The sequence below is a fragment of the Sphaerodactylus townsendi genome, linkage group LG06, assembly GCF_021028975.2.
Source record: "Sphaerodactylus townsendi isolate TG3544 linkage group LG06, MPM_Stown_v2.3, whole genome shotgun sequence".
NCBI lineage: Eukaryota > Metazoa > Chordata > Lepidosauria > Squamata > Sphaerodactylidae > Sphaerodactylus > Sphaerodactylus townsendi.
Genome location: NC_059430.1, coordinates 94,386,860 through 94,414,035, shown reverse-complemented (window position 1 = coordinate 94,414,035; position 27,176 = coordinate 94,386,860). Strand labels below are relative to the sequence as shown.

The 27,176-nt window shown below is 44.5% G+C and overlaps 1 protein-coding gene across 1 annotated transcript in view; it reads left to right on the top strand.

The window, feature by feature from the left end:
* Positions 1–27,176, top strand: part of LDLRAP1 (low density lipoprotein receptor adaptor protein 1) — a 73,687-nt gene that overhangs the window by 30,000 nt on the left and 16,511 nt on the right. The window contains exons 2-6 of the mRNA XM_048501039.1: positions 4,033–4,175; positions 7,136–7,248; positions 14,064–14,178; positions 21,146–21,218; positions 24,207–24,290. Of these exons, the coding sequence (XP_048356996.1) occupies positions 4,033–4,175; positions 7,136–7,248; positions 14,064–14,178; positions 21,146–21,218; positions 24,207–24,290 (528 nt within the window). The remainder of the gene's footprint in view (positions 1–4,032; positions 4,176–7,135; positions 7,249–14,063; positions 14,179–21,145; positions 21,219–24,206; positions 24,291–27,176) is intronic.

Here is a 27,176-nt window from a genome sequence, read left to right as displayed (position 1 = left end):
AGTTGAATGAATGCAATAGACCTCATCTTTTTGTGCACAAAGCTATCATCTCCTTGATTCTGTGTGCCTTTGATACCAGTCACAATGCCTGTGATCATGTATCAAGGGTATTTCCTTCAAGAGGACTCCTTCTTTTATAAAAGAATGACCAATGAACAAAAGCACTCTTGTGCGTGTGTGTGAAGGAAATGCTCTTTCACTTGTCCAGAGACTGGGCATGCTCTGGAACCAGATGTCCTGCACTTTGGCCATCTTGCCTAGGGTAATCCCACACATCCTGCATTGCTCTGGGCAATATGCTGTATTACAGATTCAGCCTTCTCATCTCTCAACTCCATTGCTGAGCACACGCAGCACGAACAGCTCAGCTGGAAACCTTCCAGCTATGCATCCTCTGAATCTGGCAGTTGACCAAGAGAGCAATATTCCTGGATGCCATTTAGGCGTTAAGGTTGTGAAATGCTGATGGAGGGAAACAGATCTAAGCCTATACTGATATTCCATCTCTTTGATATGTGTCTGTGTTGGGAAGAGGGAGAGTATCTGGAATCTGAGTTAGACTAGTGAGTGTAGGAGGGATGTCAGAGCAGAAGATGGAAGATACCAAATCCATCATTATGTCAGTATTGTCCCATCACAACCTTGAGCTTTTACCTATCCTCCTGCACTTCAGCGGGCTTAGGCTAGCATTCAAGTGACTTGAGATGTATTCCAAGTTTGCTTTAGGCAGCAGGTGGTCTGTTGGGGCCATGCTGCTTATCAGTGGTTTATGCTATTGGATTGTGTTGTTTTTATACCATGTAATACCTTGATGGTTGGTGAGACAGGTGGGCTATAAATAAAGTAAGTGCAGATGTGAGGAGGGGAAATTGCATTCAGGGCCACAGAGCTAAGGATGAGTTAACTTGTCCACTTCATTGCTCCCCTGATCAAAAATGGCCTACCACCCAGGCTGCTTTAAGGCCTAGTGAAGAATAAGCTAGCAGGATCCATGCTGAGTCTGTAAAGACTGTAAAGACCATGCTGAGTCTGTAAAGACTGGGTTGCTGTTTTAAGGGCAAATAATATGCAACATACGCAATGCTTTAGCCTCCTAAGATGCAGATCATGTTATATTAGAGGAAGCTTGGCATCAGAGGGTACAGAGGCCAACACAGCTATAAAGTAGCTTTAGCTTTTTTCTGTCACTGGGTGGGGGAGAGCAGAGGCGTAGGGAGGGGAAATGGCACCTGGGGCAACACCTGCCCAAGTGCCTATGCCCTGCCCCCCCCGCACCCCACTTACCTCAGCCAGACTGGTTGTCACCGGCCTCGTTGTCCAGCAGCAGGAGACAGTTGGCGCAGCAGTGGCTGCGGCACCTCAGGAGCAGCGAGGCCTTGGCACAGCAGGAGCAGGCTGACTCCGCGGTCTCCGCAGCCTCACCCTGTGTGCCCAAGCACTTGTAGAAGTGCCAGGTGGTCATCAGAGGGGCTTGGCTGGGTGGCAGGAGTTGGTCTCCTCCAGCCTGTCCATGAAGGAGATGCGGGAGATAGCTGGAGGCTCGGCACGCTGCCTTCCCTCCTTGCACAGGTCTCTGCACCAGCCTGCTGGCCTCTGCCACGCTCCTGCTGCACCTGGCCCACCTCGCCTTAATGTGACCCCACAATGTGACCCCACAAGTCGCCATGGGTGCTACGCCTCTGGGGGAGAAACAGGGGAAGCATTTCTGTTGTTGGAAATGTTTGGAGTAGCTAATTTTCTTGTTAGGATGAATGTGAAAGCATGTTGTAGAGGCAACCCTGCTACACTGTTATACTGCTACTGGCACAAATAGAACCTTTATACTGTTATACTGTTATACTGTTATACTGCTACTGGCATAAACAGAACCTTTAAGGCAGGGGCCCTCAACCATTTTGAGTCACCTTTGGAATTTTGAGAGGAGGTGGTTTCCATGGGAGGCAGAGACAAACCCAAAATGGCTACCTTAGGAAGTAGAGCCAAATGGAATACTACCCTCTTAACACCTCTGGAAGTAGGAAAACCTGAAAAGGGAATAGAACCAGATGCTTACCAGTACTCCTGGTCCTTCAGGTGAAAACCCTTTCATTTAAATCTGGATAGGCAGCAACAAAGTCTGCATTACAGTGTTCCGAAAAGTTCAGCAGGTGTCAAGGGATGTACTAGCAGGTGCCATAGCGCCCACAGGCACTGTGTTGGGGAACCATGCCTTAAGGTGATCTGTCCAGGGTAGCAAATTGAAAGGCATGGAGGTCTGTGGGCTTCAAGGCAGTAAGAAGATCCATTGGCGGTCTTTAAGGAGATGTCTTTCAAAAACAAACGCAAAACTGAAATCTTCCTTGAAGCGGATTATGTGCTTTGTATTTAGGCATATGAATAAAACAACAGAACATTCAGTAGGGGTTAAATCCATTGCTAAAGGTTTTCTCATGTCCTGGCCCAGCTGTATATCTTTTACCATTTCCCCCCACCAAAAAAAGGGGCAGCCCTTGGGCAATTTTCCTTCCATTTCTCCATAGATGGTGGTTCTGTTGGGGGATGGGTTCATTCAACACTTCAAACTATCTTGCCGAGGTCTGCAACCTGTGGCTCTCCAGATGTTCATGAACTACAATTCCCATCAGCCCCTGCCAGCATGGTCAATTGACCATGCTGGCAGGGGCTGATGGGAATTGTAGTCCGTGAACATCTGGAGAGCCGCAGGTTGCAGATCCCAAAAGGGCTGGCTGTGGTTTTGCAGAGGTAACCTGAATGACATCTGGATCCTCTCCTTGAGGGAAGATCAAACATGCTGGCAGACTTAAATTGTTTTTAAATAAAGCTCAACCAGTTTTGCTCAGAGGATGTTATTTGGAGCATGGAAATGAAGCAAATATTCACCTCTTCTCATAGAAGTAGCTATCGAAAACTGCACCTTTTACCCATGGCATATAGCTGTTTGCTTCTTAGCCATCTCTCTTTTTGAGGCAGAGAGCATAAATTGCCTCACAGCACCTGTTTAACCTAAGACTGTTAGGACAGCGAATAATTAAGAGATTAAAGATCAAATGGTAAAATAAACACATGAATAACACTGGCAATTAAAATGAACAAGAAGGGAGGGAGTCATCAGGAGTATGCCAGATGAAACAGAAAAGATTTCACCCACTGGTGGACAATGATCGAGGGAGACAAACAAATCTCTTTGGGGGTTTCGATTTCCCTGCTTAGTAGCTGGTTTTCAATTATCTGAATTCAGCTGTGGATTATGTTGAACTAAGTTCATGCTGACAATGGACCAAGGTTGTGTTGTAAATGACAGGCCAACACAAATCTTCATATGTGACTAGATTGAATCAAATATGCCCCAGTCTTTTAATGGAGAATTTGCTGTGAATGAAACATGTGGAACATATGAGAGAATCGTCAAAGCAGAATTCTAAACAACCTCTCAATTAAATACTGACACATCCTGAGTTTTGGCACTGTCACTAAATTATGGGATAATTTATTCCCTTGAACTTTCAACATAGTACATTTTCTTCTAATTCATGCAAAATGTAACATGGCATGCCCTATTTCACCAAAAGAACTAAGTCGAATTGTAAATTCATCGGCCACTACTTCCTGGACCTTCTTTGTAGTTGAATGCTCCACAAAGGTCCTCGTGCCTACCTAGTTCTGGTTCCCCCCCCCCCCCCACACACACACTCCTTTTGAACACAAAAATAAAGAAAATAAAATACAATGACTCCTTCCTGCACTTGGCAACGCCTCCTCCAAAACGGCATCCCAGCTGAATAAGAGCTACTACCCCGGGTATCTAGACTCCTGGGGCTCTCCCTCAACTTTCACATCGACTCACCAATTCCCACTAGTGCCTTGAGGACAGAACTAGGTAGGCCTTCCAGAACAAAGATGATCCAGGAAATGGCAGATAAATTCACAAATCTCTTTTCGTCTTTACCCTGAACAGGGTATTGGAAGATTTTTCTTCATTTTCTTGCTGCATACCATCCCAGATATTCTTAACAAACATTTTAAATTTGATAGAACTTCCAGAAAACTGGACAGACACCAGAGAAACCCTGCTGGAGGGCATGCTGTTCAACCTGAAGTACCTAGGTATGACTCTGGTCGAGCAACCCAAAGGAGAAGACTTATCTGCTGCTGCTGTCAAAAGAATTGTTGCAACGGTGAGCCTCGTGGTCTCATGTTAATGGTAGTTGCTAGCTTCCCATGGAAAGATGTCCTTTATTGTCCTTGTGTGGCAACTGGTAGGAGGGTTGGGGACAGGGTGGGCAACCTCACTGACATCACTGTGTTATTTCTGGGGAAAACCCAGACATGATGCTGGGTAGTTCTAGGAATTGCCGGAAACTCTAGTTTTACTGTAGAGTTTTTGGCAATTCCTAGAATTATCCTACTTAATTTCTGTGTTTTCCCTGGAGATGACACAGCAGTATCCCTAGTTTTAATTTTTTTTAAGTATCCAGTGTTCGGCAAAGAAGGCTGCGAACAGAAGACCTGGCAATCCTATCCACAGATAGAACAACACATGCAGCCTTCGTAGCCCCACCAAGTAAATATGGAGTAGTGCTGTGAAAATTGTATGTGTGGGCCAATCTCCCACCTGGTCTCAAAGGAAGGCTTGTTAATAGTTGAAGTGGGAAGATCCTCTTTCTAAATTGGTATAATGTCAGACAGTATGGCTGTCTTTCACCTGTGTATTCTTACAGCCAAAACTAATCACATTTGTTTCCCCTTGTTTCTCTAAGCAGCTAAGGGCAGCTTTATCCTCACAACAACTGTGTTTAGTAGTGGATCATGCTAAGAGATTTTTGTTGGCCCAAGGTCACCTTCTGGTTCCATTCAGTCCTCTGGGAATGGCGGTCTGAGAAATGTATTCAGTATTTCAGTCTTAACATGAAATACAGAATTTACTCAAATGCAAGACTAGGCTTTTTCACAGGTGCATGATGAAAAAAGAGGTGTATGATTAAAAAAATGTCATTTTACATTCACATAGAAGTTGCAGTTATGTCCTGTAATAAATTTGTTTGTGTATAACATTTTTAAGGGGATTGGCTTACATTCAGGAACATCTTCTTTTAGAACACATATGGTAGTTACACTTGGCAGGTATAAGCTTGAATTAAGACTGTACGCTCCGCTAATTGAAGAACTTTTAGTAGATGCTTCTTTGCCTTTTTTATTGATTTTTAAATTTTAAACAAATATGCTTCTTACCAAATATGTAGTATATGTGTGTGTGTGTGTCTTAAAGATAATGAATGAAGGTATTTACTTTAATGAATGAAGGTATTCATTTGCTATTGGGAGGGAAAGCCATCTTTAATAATTGTTGACTAACCTCTCAGCACCCTCAGTAGAGCTGAGCTGACCCATTTTGCCTTGGCAGTGATATCTGCTACAGTGGGCGGTATCTCTTCACAACCACAATTTGGTTGCAGCACTGGCACTATTTTTAAAAGAGGGAAAAAAACCCTGTTTCCTCTTCCTAGAAGTAATGAAGTTGCCATGTGACCAATGAGATTTATTCTGTGTGAGCTTTAGATCACACTGGAGGACAAGAAAAGAAAAATGACTTGAAAACATTGAAAAAAAGAAGTGAGCTCTCATGAAACAGCCAGTTGACATGGTGGAAGATATGAGCAACTGCAGAACAAAAGTGGGCTTTTGAGAGAGATTTGGGAGAAACTGTGGTCCTCTCAAAGAAAAACAGTTAATTGTCAAATGTACTCACCATCACAAATTGGCGATACAGCTCTATTTTTTATATTTTATTGCAGTTTTTGGGCCACCCTGTTTCTCAGTAGCCTTGTATAGTCTCATCCCACTGCTGAGGGGAAAGTACTGATGATCCAACTAAAGTATTCTCTGTTTTAAACCTTACCTGTCCTTTGTTTTATAAAACACTCAACCAGATTAACATTAAGTGGGAATTCAAAGAAGTAATGATTAGACGTTTTTGCTTTGAATACTTTATCCCCAAGAAGAGTCCTGTCTAATTTGAAAGCTTGCTTCCAATATCATATTTTAGTCCATTTCCTCCCTTTTGACTTCTTAATTGCCATCCAGCTATGCTCTGTAAGTCATGACAAGAGCACTAAAAACATTCATTCCAGTAACATAAAAATCCCATTAAGAAATCAGTTCATAAAATGGAATGCACTGCATAAAATACATGCTGCGTCTGCCATTATAAGAAATTAGGGGACGTAAAACGATCATGATATTAACAGGTTGCTTGAACTGAAGGACATTTGCATCTCCTTTAAATCTTTAAGGTTACATTTCAAGAAGTCTCTCTTGGCAGGGTGCAGACAGCAATATATATATATATAAGCCCCTAATCTTCATCAAGCTTGCCATCAGTGGTCAGGTGCCGGGGGGCGGGGGGGCTTTAAAAATATTATTTCTATAAAATTTTCTGTTTGTGTTTCACTTTGTGGAGTCAAATAAGTACTCTGCCCTAATGAATTGAAACATTTTATTTGCCTCTAGTTTCTAAGCCTTTAGCTGTTTTATTAAGGTCCTGTCAGAAGGGAGTATAATATTGTTTAAGAAACCTGATGTTTCACCTGAGGAGAGCCGTCTAAAATGCCCCTTCTCCCTAAGAATAAGGTGACATCATTGATAACCCTGTGCTAGTTTTTTAAAAAATGTCTAATGTGCTTAAATCCAGCCTTTCTGCACAATTTGGGTCCACAAGGTAACTCCCCCCCCATCCCACCACCACCCCCCCCAAAAAAAATTAAGGGAAGCCTCTGTCCCCTCATCTGTCACTACACCAATCCCCTTCTTCATCTCAAACCTGTTTGCGTGCCTGGCAAACCATGTACTTCATTGCAACGTGTGAGACAAACTGCTATGCTTAGCCCGTCAAGAAAGGAAGATCCAAGAGCAGATAAGGGCGTGAGCAATAACTAATGCACATGCGAGCAACAGTCAGTACTGTTGCTCCACCCACTGTTAAGTGAGAATGATTACTCTCTCGTATTGCATAGAAAATTTTGTTACATACTCAACTAACATGACCCTAGCAGACAGTAGCTTTCTGAGCTGACTTATCTGCCTTTCTCTGGCTGTCTTACTAAACACTGGGATGTGTTTACCTTTTCTCTTGCCCAAGGCAAAAGCCAGTGGTAAGAAACTCCAGAAGATCACCTTGAAAGTGTCTCCCAGAGGGATAATCCTCAGTGACAGCATAACGAATGAGCCGATCGAAAACATCTCAATATACAGGTGCGTCACAATGGTAGTTTTTAAGAATGCAAAGTGAATTTGGGATGAACAGACAAATCCCTCTAGATTTTAGAAGGATGCTAAGTAAATTAATTAATTAATGATAAATTAATGAAAGATGATATATTAATAAATGAGAACAATGTTGATTTCATAGCATCTGGAGAACACAGAATCACTATTCCTTGTGTTAGGCCTGGTGTGTCCATTTGCCTGGACTACACTATTTGTGTAGTTATAGAAGGGGTCTCATGGTGATAAACTCCTTTTTACTGATTAAAAGCAAACTTCCCCGTAGAAAGAGTATCCCTAGTACATAATGGCACGATTCAGACCTAGGTCGAATCCCCACTAGGTCGAATCCCCACTACCTCAAACCTGGTTAGTTTGTGTTCTGAAACCTGGCTAAGACGGTAGTGGGGATTCGACCCTAGTCTTCTCCCTAACCTGCTGCTCTTTAATTCATAGAGATCTCCCCCCACCTGTGGTGAACAAACATTCAATCCTTTACCTACAGGCTGTGATGGGACGATCCAAGAGGAGGTTTACTGTGGGATGAAATCTCATTTATCTTGATTGAGAGATCAGGCAATTGCCTTTGTACTTATCTGGATGTGGCTTAAGATCAGAATCAGTCTCCTATGACTATTTTTCCCTTTTACCTGTGCATCTCTTATATTGTTTTTCCCTAACTAGGAGCTGGTTTATGAGGTAGCATCTTGCTAACACAATCCCCCTCCAAAAAGAGATGAATTTGAGAAGACTGCTCCATTCCATCAATCTGGTTTCATCAGAGAGCCCGTCAAACCTTCCCTTTCCAATGACCTGAGGGGAGTTTTGTTTTTTAAATAAGCCTCCTCCTCCTACCATTCAGTCATGTCAAAATGGTGCATCTTGGGGAGGCTGAGGACATCTACTGGTGAGACTTTACACTCCAAACCAAAGCTATGGCTAAGGAATTAACCTTAGATACTTCTGCAATTCTGGTGTGGAAGTTTTCATTTTTCTTAAGAACTTCCAATAACTTTATCGCACTGTATACACAGTGTACTAGAATGTGTTTCTGACCTAATCTCCTTGCTGTCTTTTGAGCCTTATGCAGGATTGTTCAGCTGGAAACCTCTAAGGCAGGGGTCAGCAGCCTTTTACAATTAAAGAGCCAGAGTTCATCAAAATGCAGAGCGAGAAGTCAATAAACAAGCCAGTATAAGGATGCTCATTTGCATCGCTGAAAATATACAATGTGACATTATTGAAAATTGATGTATGATGGATAATCCACAAAGTTTCCACTACCCAGGCACTGGTTGTTGTGAGTCCTTTATTTGGAAGTTGCACACACGAGGTATTGTAATAAATAACAAATACACACAGGAGCACCCTGCGAGCTAGTTTTATATATGCATTTAAAATATTTATAAGCCCACTTTTTCTCCTGAGCGTCTTGCAATCCAAGGCTGGTAACTGCAGTGTAAAAGTTTATGGAACAATCAGATATTAACAGCACTAAAAACAATCTAAATGTACCTTCCCCTCATCCACTGGCAGATATTCCCCTTTTGCCCAGGCTCGGAATCCTGCAAATTTGCAGTCTCAGCACAAAGCCAGGAGTGTAAGAGGCCACCTGACTGCTTCTGGGAGGTTCTTCCAGTGGATAGGGCAGCCAGTGCATAGGCTCAAGTGTAGACTGTTGCCCAATGCGAGAGTGAAGTGAGGTAGTGATAGTCCTTCCTAGCAAGAAGCATGCAGGGAGAGGTGACCTTCAGGCATAGGGACCCCAATTCATGAAGCGTTTCAGAGGTAAGTACCAGCACTTCGAATTGGACTCAGGAACTAATCAATAGCCAGTGAAGGGACCTCAGAACAGGAGTAACGTGGCTGTACCATACGGAGGTCAACTCCAAGTTGGAAAATTCCTGGAGATTTTTGGACTGGGGCCTGGGGAAACCAGAGGTTAGGGATGAGTATAGTTGCCTCAGCCAGGGTATAATGCTGTAAGAGTATATCCTCTAAAGCACCCGTTTTCTCTAGGGCAACTGGTCTCTGTAGCCTGGAGATCAGTTGAAATTCCATTAGATCTCTGAGCCTTGCATGATGGCTGGCGACCCTACCCCACTAGCCTGCCCTACATAACAAATAGGCTGCGACATTTTGCGCCAGCTGCAGTTTCCAGATCATTGTTTACTGGCCTGGAATAAATTTGCCCCTGGTTACTGCTTGGAATCCCTGACAACTGTCCACCCCTGTCATTTCTTTTTCGTGTAAAGCATCTCTAGATCCTTGCACCAGGAAACTTCTGGGGCTGTGCTAAAAATATGCAATGCAAATCCACAAAATCTGTGTGATAGCTGCTGCAGAGTCATTTGCATCAATCCTTTTTTTGCTCCTGCTCCAAAATCCTGGGCAGCCGTAGCAAGGGCAGGAATCCAGGCAAAGGGAGCTTTAGACCTCATTGGCAGGAGGTTTGCGACTTTCCAGTGGAGGATTTCTTGCTTGCAGCACTTAATTAACTTAGAAAATTCCTCGCTGCCTTTTATGGCTTTAAAACAAAATTAGAAACTTACATGGTTGAAGTGTTTTTTTGGGGAGGGGGGGCTGTAATTTAAAAATTAAAAATATCTGGAAAACGGAATTTCAGTGTTCCAGACACACTGTGCAAACATGGCTAATATTAGGGTGGGGGGAATCACAGTATAAAAATAAGGTTTAAAAATGACACTTTAGTCTGGCCTTGTCAAAATTGGGGAGGGGGTCACTTTGCAACCACCCCCAGTTTTTTAAAAAAAGCCCTTCTCCTTTTGGTAATTGTTTTGCTCCCCTTTGAGAGTTAGTACTGACTCCTCCTCCTCGGCAAGGAGAATCCAGCTAAGAAAATGTTTGGAAGAATGAATTGTAAAGGTCTTTGGGGTCCTTTTGCACTCTTCTCCCCTGCAATATTTGAAAAGCAGGGTATACATTTTATAAAATAAAAGAAACACACTTTTGCAGTGAAAATAGGACTTCACAAGCCTATATTCAGTTACCTGGTTTAAATCATTTGTTGCAGCAGTAGCTTTTTGGAGGTACGCTTCCGAGATGAACTTCCCTCCAGCTCAGAGCAGCACCTCCCTTCCCTGGTGAATTCATAAGACTCCCCACAGGACATTTTATTCTGTCCTTTCTCCATCAAGCTTGTTGCAATATTAGGTTGAAACTTTGCCAGTGAAATTTTCAACTGCTCAGATCTATGGAATAGACGATTAAGGTTTAGCCTGGCTTAACATGTTTAATGTTTGCCTCTGACATAAACTTTCTTGAACCAATATGCTACCTGTTATTTTCAGTGTTTCCGTGCTGTATAAAGTGGAAAGAATAAAAGTGTTGTTTTTGAGGATCGATTGGATAAATGTTGAAGCAACCACTTTTTTGCAGGTTGAAATGCCGCCTGCAATATTTAACACAAATCCTCTTCTGTTTGCCTATGGGGCAGAGAAGATTTTTTAGCCATTAGTTTAAAGCAGTTCTGTGCAACATCTGTGTCTGCCTCTTTCCTATGACCTCTTGCGTAGCTTGTGTTGGAAAACTCCTCAGTTTCAGAGGATTCTGGGAGTGGCATTTCCTTTTAAAGATTAATAAAGATGAGACATGTCACTTGGCACAGAAAGATGTCTTTCTGGAATGCTTTCGGGGGGGGGGGAGGATGCCAATTAGATTTTGGAGATTGTACCACTGCAGCACACAAACCCCCCCCCACCTCCCCCAACATTTAACAGCTTAAAAAACAAATGTTACAAAACTGATGGTGGGTGGGAAAAGCAAAAAAAAGTGCCTTTTATTTTTAAGTGACACTCCACATTGGACAGATGTAGGCCATGATGCAGCACGACATGAACCTAATGCAATGTAAATGAATTTTGAATGTGGCTTTTTAAGTCAAGAAACTCCACTGGGGGGACCAGGCAGCTGTTTTTCCCAGGAAGGAGGAGTCCTCATGCATTAAAGAAACAGGCTTTTTGGACATAGCTAGAGTCAGGGTGTGATGGGGAGGCAACAGGTGCACCACCCCACCTGCAGCACTTTGTCCCACCTTTCACAAATCAACTTAAAAAAAAAGAAGTATGACATTACAATCTCCATGTAAAGATCAAGAGCTTGTTCTCAAAATACTGATAGCCAGCACGATGTAGTGGTTAAGAGCAGATGGATTCTAATCTGGAGAACCGGGTTTGATTCCCCACTCCTCCACCTGAGTGGCAGAGGCTTATCTGGTGAACCAGATGTGTTTCCGCACTTCATTCTTGCTGGGTGACCTTGGGCTAGTCACAGTTCTTCGGAACTCTCACAAGGTGTGTGTTGTGGGGAGAGGAAGGGGAAAGAGCTTGTAAGTCACCTTGAGTCTCCTTACAGGAGAGAGAGGTGGGATGTAAACCCAAACTCTTCTTCTTTTTCTAAAATAAGGGCATCACTGGATGATCTGTGGCTACAGACACATCACCAAAATGCTACAAATTCCGTCCCTTTGACCAGTTGCACTTTACCAACCCAAGTTTTCCCTGGCTCAGTATGGATTTTTCAAGAGCACAATCATCTTTTTATTCTTGAAAAAATGGGGGTTGAGATCCCGCTCCCCCTCATTGCCCTGACTTTGCCCATGGTAGGGTTGCTATGCAGAGGAAGGCAATGGCAAACCACTTCTGTTAGTCTCTTGTCTTGAAATCTCCATAAGGGATCACCATGAGTCGGCTGCGACTTGGCAGCACTTTACACACACAGAGAACGCTTAAAGAAAGGAAGGTGCCATTTAGTTAAGGAAGGTGTTTGCTATAAGCAGGTGAAAGTTTTCTACAATTAATAATGAGCAAAAGGCTTGACTAACGGGTTGTGGAAGATTTCTGTGGGTGGTCAGAAAATCACTGATTCCAATTCCTAGCTCCCTAGACATCTTTAGACACAGCAACAAGCGGCACATGCCCAGTAAGGCTTCGTGGATTCTTGTGAGACATCTGGGAGAATGAAGATGGGAGAAATGTTGATGGTTCTGGCTTTTGGACTGGTGAGAAAGGGGAAGTGAGGGCAAGGCACCCAAATCCACCCAAGGCCCATACCTTGCCTCACCTTGTGATGGAACCAATCCTGGCTTCAGTGCTATCTTTTCAAGAATGAATCCAGCTATTGTTCTTTGTAGTGTAGTTTTTTAAATGGTGGTACTGTCATCCCACAGTTTAGCACTGGAGAAGCAATAAGAGCTGTCGAAGAAGAGAAGGCAGGTACCAAGGGATGGCTGATCACAAGGGGAGGAAAACTTGCCTTTGTGAGAGGAGAATTGACAGTCTTCCCTTCATGTGTCCTTTGAATCTTCTTCGATCCTTGGAAACATATTCTGCAGTGCTTCTCACAGGCACTAGAGTGTCAGGGAGAAATTTAGCATGTCATGGAAGGCAGGGAGAACGTTCAAAAAGATAAAGCTTCAGCCACATCCTAAAGAGTCAATGTCCATCCTTGCATTGTCTCCTGTGCAGGATGCTGTCCAAGAACACCATCTTTGTTGGGGAGTTTCTTGTTATTTATATGTTTTTGTTCCAGTTTGTGTACAAAAATGGTTTTCTGAAGAGGCTCACAGCAGAAAGATTATTGTGTCTGTAGCAGAATAGCCCATACCTGCTGGAGTTAGATATTCCTTTCTTCAGTGGATCTTGTTTTTTATTTTTATGGTTTGCAAGGTAAGCTTGCACACTGGCCTCTTGTATTTCTGTGCCTTCTAGCATTGTTTTGTAGTAATATACTGCTACCTGTTTTGGCTTGAGCCCATGTACACAGAAACATTGGATGGAGGGTAGAAAGCAGCCAGACAAGGGAATGTCCATTTCAGAAGTGTTTGTAATACCTCCTGGTCCAGATTTTGGGGTTTGTACTGTTTTCATTATCTGGAGTTTTGTTGAGAAGGGTTGTTACCGGATCAGGATTCTTGTTGGAACCATATTTTTTGTCAAATCCCCCCTCCAATTTACACATATTTCTAGGCAACAAGATGAGGAAGGGAAAGAGAAAAAGGCAGCCTGCGACATACTATTCTTGCATAGGGCAGCAGAACCTGCTACACAGCCAGAAAATAGCAGGTAGACTAGTGGGCTCTAGCCTCTCCCAAGGCTTGACTGTAGCAACAGCCAGTTCCATCCCCATGGAGGGGGGTGGGGGGGCTTTGAAATTTTTAAAATTAGCAATTGAGTAGTGTTATATCAATGCAACAATATAGCAATATGTGTGCCAGGTTCTCTCAAAAAAAGTAAGTCTCTAGTCCCTTCTATTGCAGAGATACAAAGACAGGGAAGGATTTAACCCTTTCTCTTCCAGACATATTTTCACTTGATGTAACTCATTTCCTGCAGAGGGGAAAATGTTCACACCTGTTCCTTTTTCCCTATGGGCCCCATGAAGTGAGATGCAGCTAGGGAAGGAGGAAATTATGTAGGAGAAACCAGAAAGGAAGGAGTTAAGCCATCACTTTAGAGTCTGAAAAACCAGACCTCCCCCTCCATAACTGTCTAGTTTCTACTCAGGCTCCACCCAAAAGGCCAGTATTTTGGGAATCAAATTCACCCTACATTTTAAATTGCTCAATGCATTGTAGTTCAAAAGTCCATTTCCTTGGAGTCTTGAAATGAAAGAAACAAATGGCCAGTTTATGCAAAGTAAGCAGATTTGCATAAAATCTACCTAATTCAGCATATCTAGGACTCACCATGATGAGGGAAGCTGAGAATTGGTTGCCATAATCTGGTCTCTGCAGACTTCTTTATTGTTTGCACCTCTAATGTGGAACTTTGCCATTTCTGCAGGATATCCTACTGCACAGCCGATAAGGTGCATGACAAAGTGTTTGCCTACATTGCGCAGAGTCAGCTCAACGAGAACCTGGAGTGCCATGCCTTCCTCTGCACAAAACGGAAAATGGTCAGTATGAAAAAGAATTTTCCTTAAGTTACCAAACTGCAGGTTGACCTGTGTGTTGCAGTTTGCGGTGGTCTAACTAGGTAGTTGTGACACGCAGCTCTGTCATGAGGTGAGATGGTGTACTCAGGTGTTGAATTTGAAGACAGTAGCTTGCATGCCTGCTTTTCCCCCTTTTATTTTGCAAGGATGTTCTCAGGACAATGAATGGAAAGGCAGATGTCAGCTTGCTCAGAGGCTTAGTGAGGGCAGCAGGCTAGGCAGAGTGACACCATTGTGGTATTTCATCAGCCCGGTGCCTGTATCCCCATGTGGCAAAGGGAGTTTAGCCATTTGATATGACTACAGGAACTAGTGCACATTGGACAGGTTGCCTCCACACTGTGATTTTCCCGTTTTGGTCTCACCCCTACATTGAATGCAAAGGAGGCAACAGAACCCCTAGATGAGGCAAGCCCTCCAGTCTTTTCCTTTGCACCCACCATTCCCAGTCAGCCTTTTAAAATTATCTTGTTTGTTTAATATATAGGATGGCTATTACTAGAATGTTTGAGCACCATAACGATACACCTACTACTGATACACTTTTTAAAAGGTTGCCAGTGGTGGGTGGAAAGAATGGTACCAGATATGGGCAGGGATGTGTGCAAATCTACATTTTTGTATCTGTATTTCAGGTGTGAGGAAACTCATAGCAGTGCCGCATAATACCCAGGCAAGGGGATTTCTGGACAACAATGTTATATGGAACACCCAGAATCACTGCTGCCATTGGGGGGGGGGTGTCACAGAGGGGGGACCACACTTCATAACATCAGCAAGGTTATATGTGCACACGCACACACACAGCCTTCAGAGCAGACGCTGTCTGAGCAGCGGTGAGAGTTGGAGTGACACCAGCAGCATCTTTAAAGATTCACCACTTCGCTTAATTTGGCCTGTCTCCCCGGAGCAAGAAGGAGAATGCAGAATAAGAGAGATTGCCCTGGGCTCAGAAATGACATATATTGTGATGAAGCGGGCAGTGCTGCTGAGTTCCATAATCTTGCTGATTTTAGGACATCAGGGTAAAGATAATGCTTTGTTAGCAAGCTGGGCGGATTGGACATGAACCCCAGCAAGGCCATTCCATCCTGCACATCTGGGCTAGCCTCTGAGCGGGTGCTGAAGAAGGAGCTGCAGTTCATCCTGGCTCTCTGACTTGTGTACATTTTTTATAACGCATGTATTATCGAATCCCTGTTGGCATCCTTGCTTTCTAGGTGTACACTGAAAAAAAGAGCCTTAGGGCATACACCTCCACATGTAATCACTATTACTGAGTGTAATTGGAAGCTCCCTGGCCCATCCACTGCCTTTTATAAGGGTAGAATCTGCAGAAGGGTTTCTGTTACTACCTATTCTTCTTGAAAATGTGTCCTCCCAACCAGGCTTACTCCTCATTTCAGAAGGGATCTTTTGAAGAGGGGGATTGGCAGGTATGGGAGACTCCCTCTTCCACTTTTATTTCATCCAGCCCATGAACTGCTTAATGATTTGTGTGAGAATTTTGGCCCATCAGAGCGCAGCCAGAATGACTGATGCCACCAGAGGAGTAAGCAGTCTAAGATGCACAGAATGTGAGAGGGTGGCCCACATGTGGATTTCTGCCCACAGCAGGCAGAAGCTTCTGCTGATTATCCACCTACTTCCCTGAATGTAAATCCCATGACTGCCCAGACCCTGACTGAGAAGGGTTATTTTCCAGGCAGGCACAGAGGAGTCAGGTCCCCTTATATTCCTCTGAGTACTCCTTCGCAGATTGCTGTCCTGGGCCAGGGTGCAGGAGGAGGACACCCCCTGAAAAAACCAGCCAAGAGAAAAGCATCTTTGGATCATGCTGACAGCTCCCTGGGTCCTGGATTTATGCCCGTTGACTCCATACTGGTGCTCAGAGCCTTCCGCAGCCACCCCTAAACCCTAAAAATGGGAAGGTAGCAAGACCAAGCAGAAACCTGTACCAGAAGGTGGAGCATTCATTTGGTAGCATGAGGCCTTATTTTTCCCTTGGCTTTGCTCATAAGGAAGAATCTATGACCAGGATCATTTCCACAGATGCGCTGGGAAGTAGTGAAACTGGAAGATCCGCTATAATGTTTTTCAGTAGCTCACTGGTCTTCGTTGCTGTAACGTTTCTTCAAGGCAGCTCTCAGTCACTTCTCTTAGTGCTGGTTTACCTAACTGGACAGCTCCTTTGTGTTTTGAGCAGTCGCAGCTTAAATCACTTCTTGCCTGACCAGACAGCGCCCTCAGCAGTTCTGCCGGGGATTCTCCTTGCCCTGCTGGACCAGGCTCTCAAAGTAAGACAGGCGGTCTGAGCCCTTTGGAATGAGGAGGGGAGATGTCATTCACTGGTCTAGAGTGCCTCACCCTGGGAAGGCAGGCACTTGGCACAGAGGGAGACAGCTCTGGAGCCCATATTATATGCAGCACCACCCTTACTCCAAAAACATGGTGGCTGTGGTATTTTATTTCTTTATTTGCATCCTTTGTACCCTGCCTTTTCTCCACTCAGGGCGACTAAAAGTGACTTACAACATACTTACCTTCTCCAGTTTATCCTCAGAATAACCCTGTGAGGTAGACTAAGCAGAGAATGTGGTACTGACCCAAGGTCACCCAGTAAGCTTCTGTGGTAGAGTGGGGATTTGAACCTGTGTCTTCCAGATTGTAGTCCAACACTCCAACCACTAAACCTTTCAAGAAAGGATAATTAGAATGAGTAATGGTAGATTAACAAAAAGAAAAGTACAAATAATATTACATAATCAGAAGCTGTCCATAAGTTCTCCCTTTCTTCAATAAGGGAATTGCGCATTTTAATTTTTGAAAACCAGTAAAAAAAATTTTTTTAAAAAAAGAAAGGATAATTAGTGCAAGCAGACTGCGTGGCTGAGTGGGGTTTTGAACTCAGACCTCCTAAATCCAGCACTGTGACCACTACATTATGCTAGGACTTGAATGTCTGCTTCTTTTTCAAAATGGACTGAAATCTGGGCATATCAGCAGCTGCAATCATCGCCTTTTCATGGAAGAAGGAAAAAACTTTGGATTTATATCCCCCCTTTCTCTCCTGTAAAGAGACTCAAAGGGGTTCATAATCTCCTCCTCTCCCCTCACAACAAACATCCTGTGAGGTGGTTGAGGCTGAGGAGCTCTGAAGAACTGTGACTAGCCCAAGGTCACCCAGGTGGCATGTGTTGGAATGCACAAGCTAATCTGGTTCACCAGATAAGCCTCCACAGCTCAGGTGGCAGACTGGGGAATCAAACCTGGTTCTCCAGATTAGAGTGCACCTGCTCTTAACCAGTACACCACTCTGGCTCTCAGACTGCCTTGATAAAACACCCTCTTTCAATCAGTTTTTAAAGTCTTTCTCCTTCTGGGTTCCCAAACAGTCCACAGTTGCTGAGCTACTGCAGGGGGATGGGACACATGGGGAAAATTGACAAGATCTTCCCTGTTCCACACTGATTCCCCCCCTCTGCAAAAGCTTCTTCTCAGCTGTCTTTCTCCCTGCTGGACTTACTTTCTGTTTCAGAATCTGTCGCTGGTTGAAGGAGGAGGAGGATTAGGAAATCCAGATTTTTGTAGGGGAGAAGCAGCTGCTGGGAGCAAGGCTAACCACACACCCACACACCCACACACCCACACACACACACACACACACACACACACCACTTCTGCTGTGCAAAGGCCCTTCATCTTACAAGGAAGCTGCTTGCAATGTGCCTCTGCCGTCTTTGTCCTTTTTGAAATGGCCTTTTGTCTCACAAAAGAAGTGTTTTCCGTTTGTTTCTGATGGATCCGTGAGTAAAAATGCACAGATGCCAACCTAATATTACAGAAAATTGGAAGGGGCACGAAGTTTCATAGGTTGGACCATGGACTCTGACTGTCTGTCTCCCATTCTCCAGCATATAATTAGTCTATATTTTTAGCGCCTGGACAATTCGCATCAGTATCTATGTGCTCCATTAAACATGATTGGGATGTGACAGTTGAAATTGTAAACAGCTGGGAAGAGTTTCATACTTAATTACCATATTTAAGGAGGCCTGGCAGAGTTTGTGTGTGTGTGTGTGTGTGTTTGAGCGGGGGAGGGTTCCCCCATCATTAAAAAGCATCCATTCTTTCCACCAAAGATGGGAACAGCTCAGATGATCCTATGAGATTGTCTTCCCTGTGAGGTTTAATGGGCACAGAAAAATAATACTGCTTTCCTTGGGCAATTAGAATTGCCTGCAACCCTAGGCAGCAAGAAATCTCCGTAAAGTAAATGAGAAGGAAGTTAGTTCTTTCAGGGTTGAAGGTGAAATTGTATAGCTACTTGTGAGCAAGGCTGTCTAATGCCATGAGATTATGGGGAGGAGATTAGTGACTTTTTGTATTCATGTTCAAAGCAAGGAGAGTTTCAGACTTGGTGAGGATTATAGTTGTCCACCTCAGCCTGCCGCCATGCTTCCTGATGTTAAGTGGAGAATGATGACCCCCTTGTTTAAAACAAACAAACTTTATTTAATTGGGAGAGCTAATTTAAAATTCATCTGTCTGGAATACGGGCTTATTTCCAGTTACCTACAACACGTGCAGCTAATATGGCTCTACCCTCCTCAATGTTTTGGCTTCACAGCAATCACTCTGAGGTTGGTGGGTTAGAGAGAGAGAGAGAGAGAGAGAGAGAGAGAGAGAGAGAGAGAGAGAGAATGTTGGCCCAAGAGCATCCGTCAGGTTTCCCTGAAAGAGTGTGGGGTTTGGTTCAGGTCTAATGTTGGCTTTTCCATGATGTCTGACAGTTGTATATTTCTGCTGCGCGATAATAACCTGGTTGCATTGGCTCCAAGCTGAAGCACCAGGCTGTGCCATCAGGCTAGCGTAGTGTAATAGCTAAAGACTAAAAACTAGGCAACTGTGGTTTATAGTTTTAATTATGTGAAATTTAATCTGTAGACCAGTTAATGAAAAATTAAAATGCACAGGCTTGTGTAAAAAGTCTTGGAAGAGACAGGATGTACTATGGAAGGGAGAAAAATGGGTAATGCCTCATTTGAGTATTGACAAAGCTTTGTATTTATGACAGTGATGATTTTTGCAAACTTGTGTGATTCTCAACATTTAGGAAAAGGGAGAAAAAATAATATTGTCACAGATTCAGTCACTCCCTATCTGCAGTGAGGGTATAATAATATTGGCCTACCTTACAAGGCTGTTTGGATTAGGAAATTGCATGTGGGGTAATCAGGTAGGAGTGCTGGAGTAGAACCTGGGAAGTTTAGGGTCAGGTGGCAGTTCTGCTGTTGGGTGACTCTGGCTGTTTCCGCACAGCCGGTGGGGCATCAGGACTGCTCGCACGGCCCCGCACGGGCAGCCCCAACACCGCCGACACCACTGCCCGCAGTGCCTTCTGTGCAAACAGCATCCTAGGGACGGCATTTTTTTCCGTCCCTAGGACACTGGTATTTAGATGTGCGGATACAGCCTCTGGGTCATTCTCCTTCTCCCAACCTAATCTACCTACAGGATTATCGTGAGAACAAAAGGGGAGGGGGGAAATAGATGCTAGCGTGAGCAACTTGAGGAGGGAGGATAGGACAAAAAGGTACTACACAGAAAACAATATTTTGAGTGTATTACATTGTAGAATTCACTGCTGGTGGACACAGTGATGGCCACAAGCATAGATGGCTGAAAAAGAGAGGGAGATTCAAGGAAGAGAGATTTACCAATGGCTATGGGCCATGGTAAGTAAAGAGGACTAAATGTTCCGAGGCACTTGACCTCAGAAACCCAGAGCTCCAGGGGCAACACCTCTGATGCCAGGAGTGAGAGGTAGAAAACTTTTGTTTTGAGCTGCAGCCAAAACAGGCAACTGACCAAAGGCAGAAGCAAAATTACAAAGTTCAAAGGTTATATAGGTATACAGATGTCAGTCACAACTACATCACTGATTACATCGTTCTCTGGGCATCACCAATGTTTATACAGGGAGAACCCTGCCTTGATCAGGTGGTTGTGAAGATGGTTGGAGGTAACTGTATGAGGTGTTTTGAATTCCTAGGAGCGATATATTATGTGCATGAGTACAGGGTAGCTGCTTAAGTTGGTGGTGGTACACCAGAGGGTTTCCTGTTGCGTTGTAGTTTAAAAACAAAGAAATGTATGGTGTGTAGTTCTTTGGAGAGACCACAAGGAGAGACAGCTTTGATGTTTAGGGCATGACCACCAAGGTAGAAACACTTGTGTTAACACATGCCCCATTCGTTTCCAGTTTCTTTTGGCAAATGGCTGGTGCTGTCCACACTCAAAAGGGAAATGATATAGTGGGGTGGGAGTAGCCCCAGTAGGTAGCATATGCTGTGAACCTGGTAGTGTACGGACACTTCTGTGCTCAGTTGAGGCTACACCCATGAAGATAATAAAACTCAGCATTTCAGTGTTTGGTCCTTCCAGAACAGGACTCACGGAGGAAGGAGGATTTGTGGTCAGTGCCTTCCCTATCCCACCCGCACATTAATGTTTAGTTCAAAATGTATCACTGCTGATTTAGTGCGTTGCTGAAAAATTCTTCAAATTGGCCATCTGCAGAAGTATGGTTCATTGGGCTGTAAGCCTGCACCCACTGGAGCATTCATATGACCCCTCTGTCACAGGGTCATTCATTTCAGATTGAGCATAGGCACCCTCAGAATGAATTGTGTGAATTCACCCTCAGAGAACTGCAGCTGCCGATCTCCATACCAGCACAGGCTGGCATGAATATTGAATTAAGTCTTGGACCGGCGATGTGGGACTTTGTCAAACCATAGGAGGAGGAACAGGTTTCCTGGTTTAACATATCTCAGCTGAGCAAAACCTCCAAATGATTTAAATCTACATGAGGAACGCCTTCTGTTTTTAATCACTGTCATATCTTTCCTTTTTTTCCCCTCAGGCCCAAGCCGTCACCCTCACAGTCGCTCAGGCATTCAAAGTAGCATTTGAATTCTGGCAGGCATCCAAAGAAGGTGAGTGTGCGCTTTCAGAACCTGTTTAGTTTTCCAAATAATTTAGGTGTAGGTTTTTTTAAACTTTCTCCACAGGGAGAACTTTTTTTTTAATGGAAGGAGCCGTGAATGAAATTCTGATTGCATTACAAATCTAACCACAGGCTTCTAATGGCTCTGACAGCAGGCAGTGGAGCAAGTTCCACCCCTTTCCTCCCTTACCCACTCCAAGTGTTTTTTCCCCCTAGCATTTGACGCCCAGGGTCACGTTCTTGTTGTCACTACTGGTGGAAGCCAGCAGAAGTGTCAAATGGAATAGATTGGGGTCATTAAAAGAACCAAGAACGAGTTGAGCTGAGCCGATTGACACTTGAAGAAAAGCCTCTGCTGAGATGGGGACTGAGGCAGTGATGGCAATGGATATAGGTTTCCCATCTCTCCCTCCCGCACCACTCCTGGCCGAGTCTGAGCCTTTGGCTCTATCCCTGCGAACATCAGCTCTGGAGAATATGAGTCCCATCTGTTGCCAACTGGTCATGGCTAAACTGAGCAGCACCATCTTGCCCCTGGCTGACGGCCTGCCGTCCTCCAGATCTCTTTTCTGAGCATCCTTTATTTTGAGGAAATTTGTGACAGAACCCCTTCCTCCAGTTGCAGGTGTCCCTTTTCTATCCACATCCTTCCTCTGAACCAGTCAGCCATGTTGGGTTTCCAGCTTTTTCAGAAGGCCCTTCTCCTGCACTGAAATTTAGCAAGTCACTCTAGGGAAGCAGCCAGCAAATAAATATGACAGTGCTGTGCCTTTGCCTCCCCATCTTCTTCTGCCTCCCTCACAGTTTTAAATTTAAGTCATAATCTCCAGTTCAGCAGAGCTGAGGCATCTTGACTTAGGTGACTCTATCATGCACCAAGTGCATTGACAGTGTTGTATAAATCATAATTCCCTCCTCAGTGGGAGGCAGAACAAAGGGGAGGCCTGTCCAACAGACGCTTGCAGACAGTCACCTGGCAACCACTTCTACCTCTGAGCACCTTGAAAGATATGTGCGGTTGCTAAGCAGCCACCCAAGTGCTTTCTTCTGACCCCTCTGTGCTGTCATCCACACACATACCACCCCAGAGCCAATCCTTCGAGCGGCGTCTTCCAGCCCTGACCAGCTGTGAGGTGCCAACGGAGGATATGCTGACAGCGAGAGACCATCTGTCTTTTTGTCAGCGGCGGCCTGGTAGGCGCAGCAGCCAGCAGGTTGGGCAGCATTCCAAAACAGACTGTAGGCTTGATTGGATGGTCTTTGCAAGTCTTGGGGTCGTGCCAACCTGGAAATCCCTTTTCTGTTTGCCACAATTGTTCTGCCGTTGGCAGTGGTGAAAGGTTGAGCAGATAGATCTGTCTGGAAGCGCCCCCCCCCCTTCTCTTCCCCTCTGCCCCCCTTCCAATACACTTCCAGTCTGAAGGTTAGTAGAAACAAACCACCTTTTTATGACCTGCATGCTGGGTGAAGTATCAAGGGCACTTAAAGTCCTTGTGTCGGACATTGACAGCTCCCTTGTTACTCGGCAGGCTTTTGGTGGCTGGAGTTGGACCAGCATCTGGTAGGTGGGGACTGATCTGGGTTTATCTACTTAACTGGTTTTCATTTATTTTAACTGTGTTGTAATTTTGAACATTAAGCTCTGTCAGCGATGTTAGAGGGCCTGTTTTCTGCAGCCAAAAGGGAGGATTAAAAAAATAATAATAAAGTGAACTAATACATTTTGTGGCTCAGGCCATCAGTTCAGGGTAGTCCGGAAGTTGCATGGCATGACCAAATGAGGCACTGGAGACTGGGTCTGTGGGGACTGCGAAATCTTATAATCTTTCAAACATCGCAGTTTGCTGTGGGAAGATTGATGGGAATTGCAGTCCATGAACATCTGAAGCGCCAGAGTTGGACACCTTTGCTCTAGAGTTTCTGCCAGTGAAAGAGACTTCCAGGCAAGAAAAGGGCCAACTTGGTAGTGTCTTGCTTTTTTCTCAGTGGATAATTGGTGGTTGTGCTTATTGGGCTCCCAACATATGGCCTCAGGTGTTGTGCACATATTTCTCACATGGGGATTGATTTCATGCCAGATGTCCTGATACTGCAGAAATCAGGGGAAAGGACACTGAAGTCTCTTTCACTGGCTGAAACTCTAGAGCAAAGATGTCCAACTCTGGTGCTTCAGATGTTCATGGACTACAATTCCCATCAACCCCTATTGGCATGGCCTTGGGGGCTGATGGGAATTGTAGTCCATGAACATCTGAAGCACCAGAGTTGGACACCCCCATCTAGAGGTTGCACACTTCCATCCAACCAGGAATATCAGGAAAGTTCCAAGTGTCAAGCCCCCAATCTGAGGTCAAGCTCATTGTGTGCTCTTGGGTATGATGGTCTCTGGCCTACTTCATAGGGTTGTAGAAGAAGAATAAAATGTGGGGAGGGAGCCAAGCGCACTGCTCTGATCTTCTTTGAAGAAGGGCAGGATTTAAAATACATAGGTAGCTTTTCTCCAGCCATATATAATTACTTTCTTTGATTTGGATCTTCGTGCCCCACTTCTTCTCCCCAAAGCACCTTACATTGTTGTTCTGCCCTCCTCTGTTTTACCCTCACAACAGCAATCTTGTGAGGGAGGTTGGGCTGAGAGTGGTCTGAGGTAATCCAGTGAGCTTTCATGGTGGAGTGGAAATACAAGCCAAGGGCTCCCAGATCGAAATTCAGCACCCTGGCTGCTACACCAATATGGCCAGACTGGCTCCTTCACTATCCTTTCTCCTCTTCTCCGATGGTGTTGTGTGTGGGCCCTGTCTTTCTTGACTGACATGAACCACTTTGCGAGGCAATTGCCAGGAAAGCAAGAACTACATTGAACGAAAAGTTCCATTTCTGAGTAGGACATTGGAAGCTACGAAGCATTTCCTTGAAAGTTGGCGCAAACTTCCCTAGGCAGCCGTAAGTTAATAACATTTGTCTGACTCTGTTGCAGAAAAGGAGAAGCGGGAAAGAGCCATGCTGGAAGGAGAAGGGGCCAGCATCCCAAACTCAGAAAATTCTGCCTCCCCAAAAGGCTGTAAGTGATCGTGTACACGGGTTCTGTGAAAGGGTTCTGTGTTTTGCAGGTTCATCTGTGAAAAGACTGCAGCACTGAGTTGGACCATCTGAGTCCATGTTCTTCCTGCTGAAACAGGTGACAGTTGCCCAAGGTAGCACTCTGGCATCATTTCTGGCTCTTCTTCCAGACAATCTTTTAATGGAAAATTCCAAGGACCTTCTATATGCAAACTGTGTGCTAATAATACTTAGCATTTTTATTGCACTTCTGGAGTGTTCAAAGTGATTTCTTCACCCCTCACCCCCCTCCCCCTCGCAGCTATGTGGACCAGCAGGGGGCTGAACACCATGGCACTTGATAGCATGAGCAAGTCTAATTTTATCAATCCAGTATGGAATTGGCTGTAAAATTCTAGGATCCTGTGCTTCTTACCTTTCCCTACCCTTCTTTAAAAGAATATTTTAAGATCCTAGAGCTGCCTAGAAAATATGGGTATAGGGAGTTAACCCCTCCCTCCCTCCCTTCCTCCCTCTCTCTCTCTCTCTCTCTCACCCACACACACACACAGACACCCCAAGATCAGGTCAAAATCCTAGTTTGTGCAGTGGTTAAAAGTGTGGTGTAGTTGTTAAGAATGGTGAATTCTAATCTGGTGAACTCGGTTTGATTCCCCACTCCTTCACATGAAACCTCTAGGTGATCTTGGACTAGTCACAGTTTTGTCAGAACTGTCACAGCCCCAACTACCTCACAAGATCTCTATTGTGGGGGGAGACAATTGGAGACTCCTTCAAGGTAGAGAAAAGAGAGTTATAAAAACCAGGTCTTCTTAGTTGCGGGAGGCAGGTTCTTCCCAGCATGCTTGTAACCCACAACTATCAATGCATTCATGCAGCAACATTGAGTGCTTCTCTGGGGAAGAAATGGATGAGGAAGAACCAGCAGCCCCTCTCCATAAAGGAAGTATCCCTTTCTTAAAAAACACAAGAATGCAACTAACCTTGAGTCGTAGCTTGTCTCCCGGTGTTATTACAAGCATATGCCTGGGAGACTGCAGTGTTTGCATCTCTTAAAATATTCTGTGCCTTTCTGATACTGTCCGCTTGGGTGCAAATACCCCACAGCTGAGTCCCTGCAGAAGCCTCTTAGAAACAAAATGGGAGGGGTACTCTTGGTTATCAAATAATTGAAGCCCCTTCTTTCTGAGGAGAGAGAGGTACTTATAACTGAAATGCAGCAGCGTGTCATGTAAACAGAGGTTGCCTGATTGAAATCCATCAAGATCTTAACTGTCCTTTTGACCTATGTGGCTCTCTTGAAATGAAACCTATTTGCTGCTTATTCCTCAGGGGGAGGAAGGAAGGGGAAATGCGGCAGGTTCCCTGGGAGCAGCTTTCTCAAAGGCCTCTTCCAGGGGCCCATTAAAATTCTTTTAACGATCCGGAGAGTGAACGAGGTCAAGCCTTCTGAGCATTGTTTAAGTGATATCTTCCTAGTAACGATCTGTAATAATTGCACGTTTAGTAGCCTTTAATGAACAGAGTACAGAAGGAGTGGAGCAAGAGGAAGACACCCCCACTCCCCATCCCAGCCATTACAATCCTGAAAAAATGGTACTGAGGACAGTGTCCTGGAGAAACTGGATGGATTTTATTGAGTTATGCAGATATAATAACAAAGGAATCCTCTTTAAGCAGTGTAGTGTAGTGTCAGAATAGGATCTGGGAGACCCTGGTTTGAATCCCCTCTCTGCCATGGAAGCTTGCTCGGTGACCTTCCGTCAATCATATATTTTCAGCCTAGTCTATCTCACAGGGCTGTTGTTAAGATAGAGTGGAGGAAGGATGAATGATGTAAACCACTTTTGGGGAGCAGGTGTGGTATAAAAACTAAATTAATAAAGGCCTTGCTTGTTTCCAGAGTACCTTGTAAAGTAACAGACATGTGAAATGGAGCCACAGCCCCAAACAGTAGCCCATGGTCAAAACCCTTCCCATTGTCCTGTAACTTTTATATTTCCCCCTAGGGCTGATGACTAATTTTTTAAGAATTTGACTAATGGAAATTTGATTGGCTGTGCAAATTTTTTAAAAATGGTGGCTGGCAGCAGCTACCACCACAGCACAAGGGTCTGTAGTGGGTTACTGAAGTTAAGCTGTGGCTGACCTCTCCCCCTGTGGCAACCATTTTGTGACAGCTATTTTGTTTCTGCGCCAACCATGCTGTGTCAAAATTCCAGCTGTGCCCTCTGATTTAGACAGGTTGGGGACTCCTGCTTTTGCTGATAATTGATTAAAACCCAATAACCAGAGGTGGTTTGCCTTTGCCTGCCTCTGTATACTGACCCGGACTGCATAGTGACCCTGGACTTCTTTGGTGGTCTCCTATCCAAATACCAGGCCAGCTCTGCTTAGTTTTTGAAATTGGATGCGATTGGGCTAACCTGAGCTATCCAGGTCAGGCTTCTGTCACTCATAAGAGCACCTAAAATTCCCTTGTTCCTGGTACAGTTGCTCCTGTAAACCTTGCTGCTTGTCTCTGAAAACTTCCAGCTTCCTTGCATTAATGAAGATTTCTACAATTCAAATGTATGCTTATTTGAAGGGGGAAAAAGCAGGCCGCCTTTGAGACTTGAATGCAAAAATGCGTTATCCTAAAATGACTCCTAGGGATTTTTACTCATCACCCAAAATAAAAATGAATTTTGTTTGAGTCGTGACATCTTTGCTTGAAGCGGTGTGCACCAAAATGGGAGAGGGGAATATACCACCTTCCCCAGGTTTGAAGTAGCTGAAGTGGGTATTTTTAATTGGCAAAGCATGCTGGAGTGGAAGAGTTAATTGTCTCCTTCCTCAGCAGTGTATCCCAATCTGTACTGGGGCCCTCTCTGACTGTTTTGGGGGG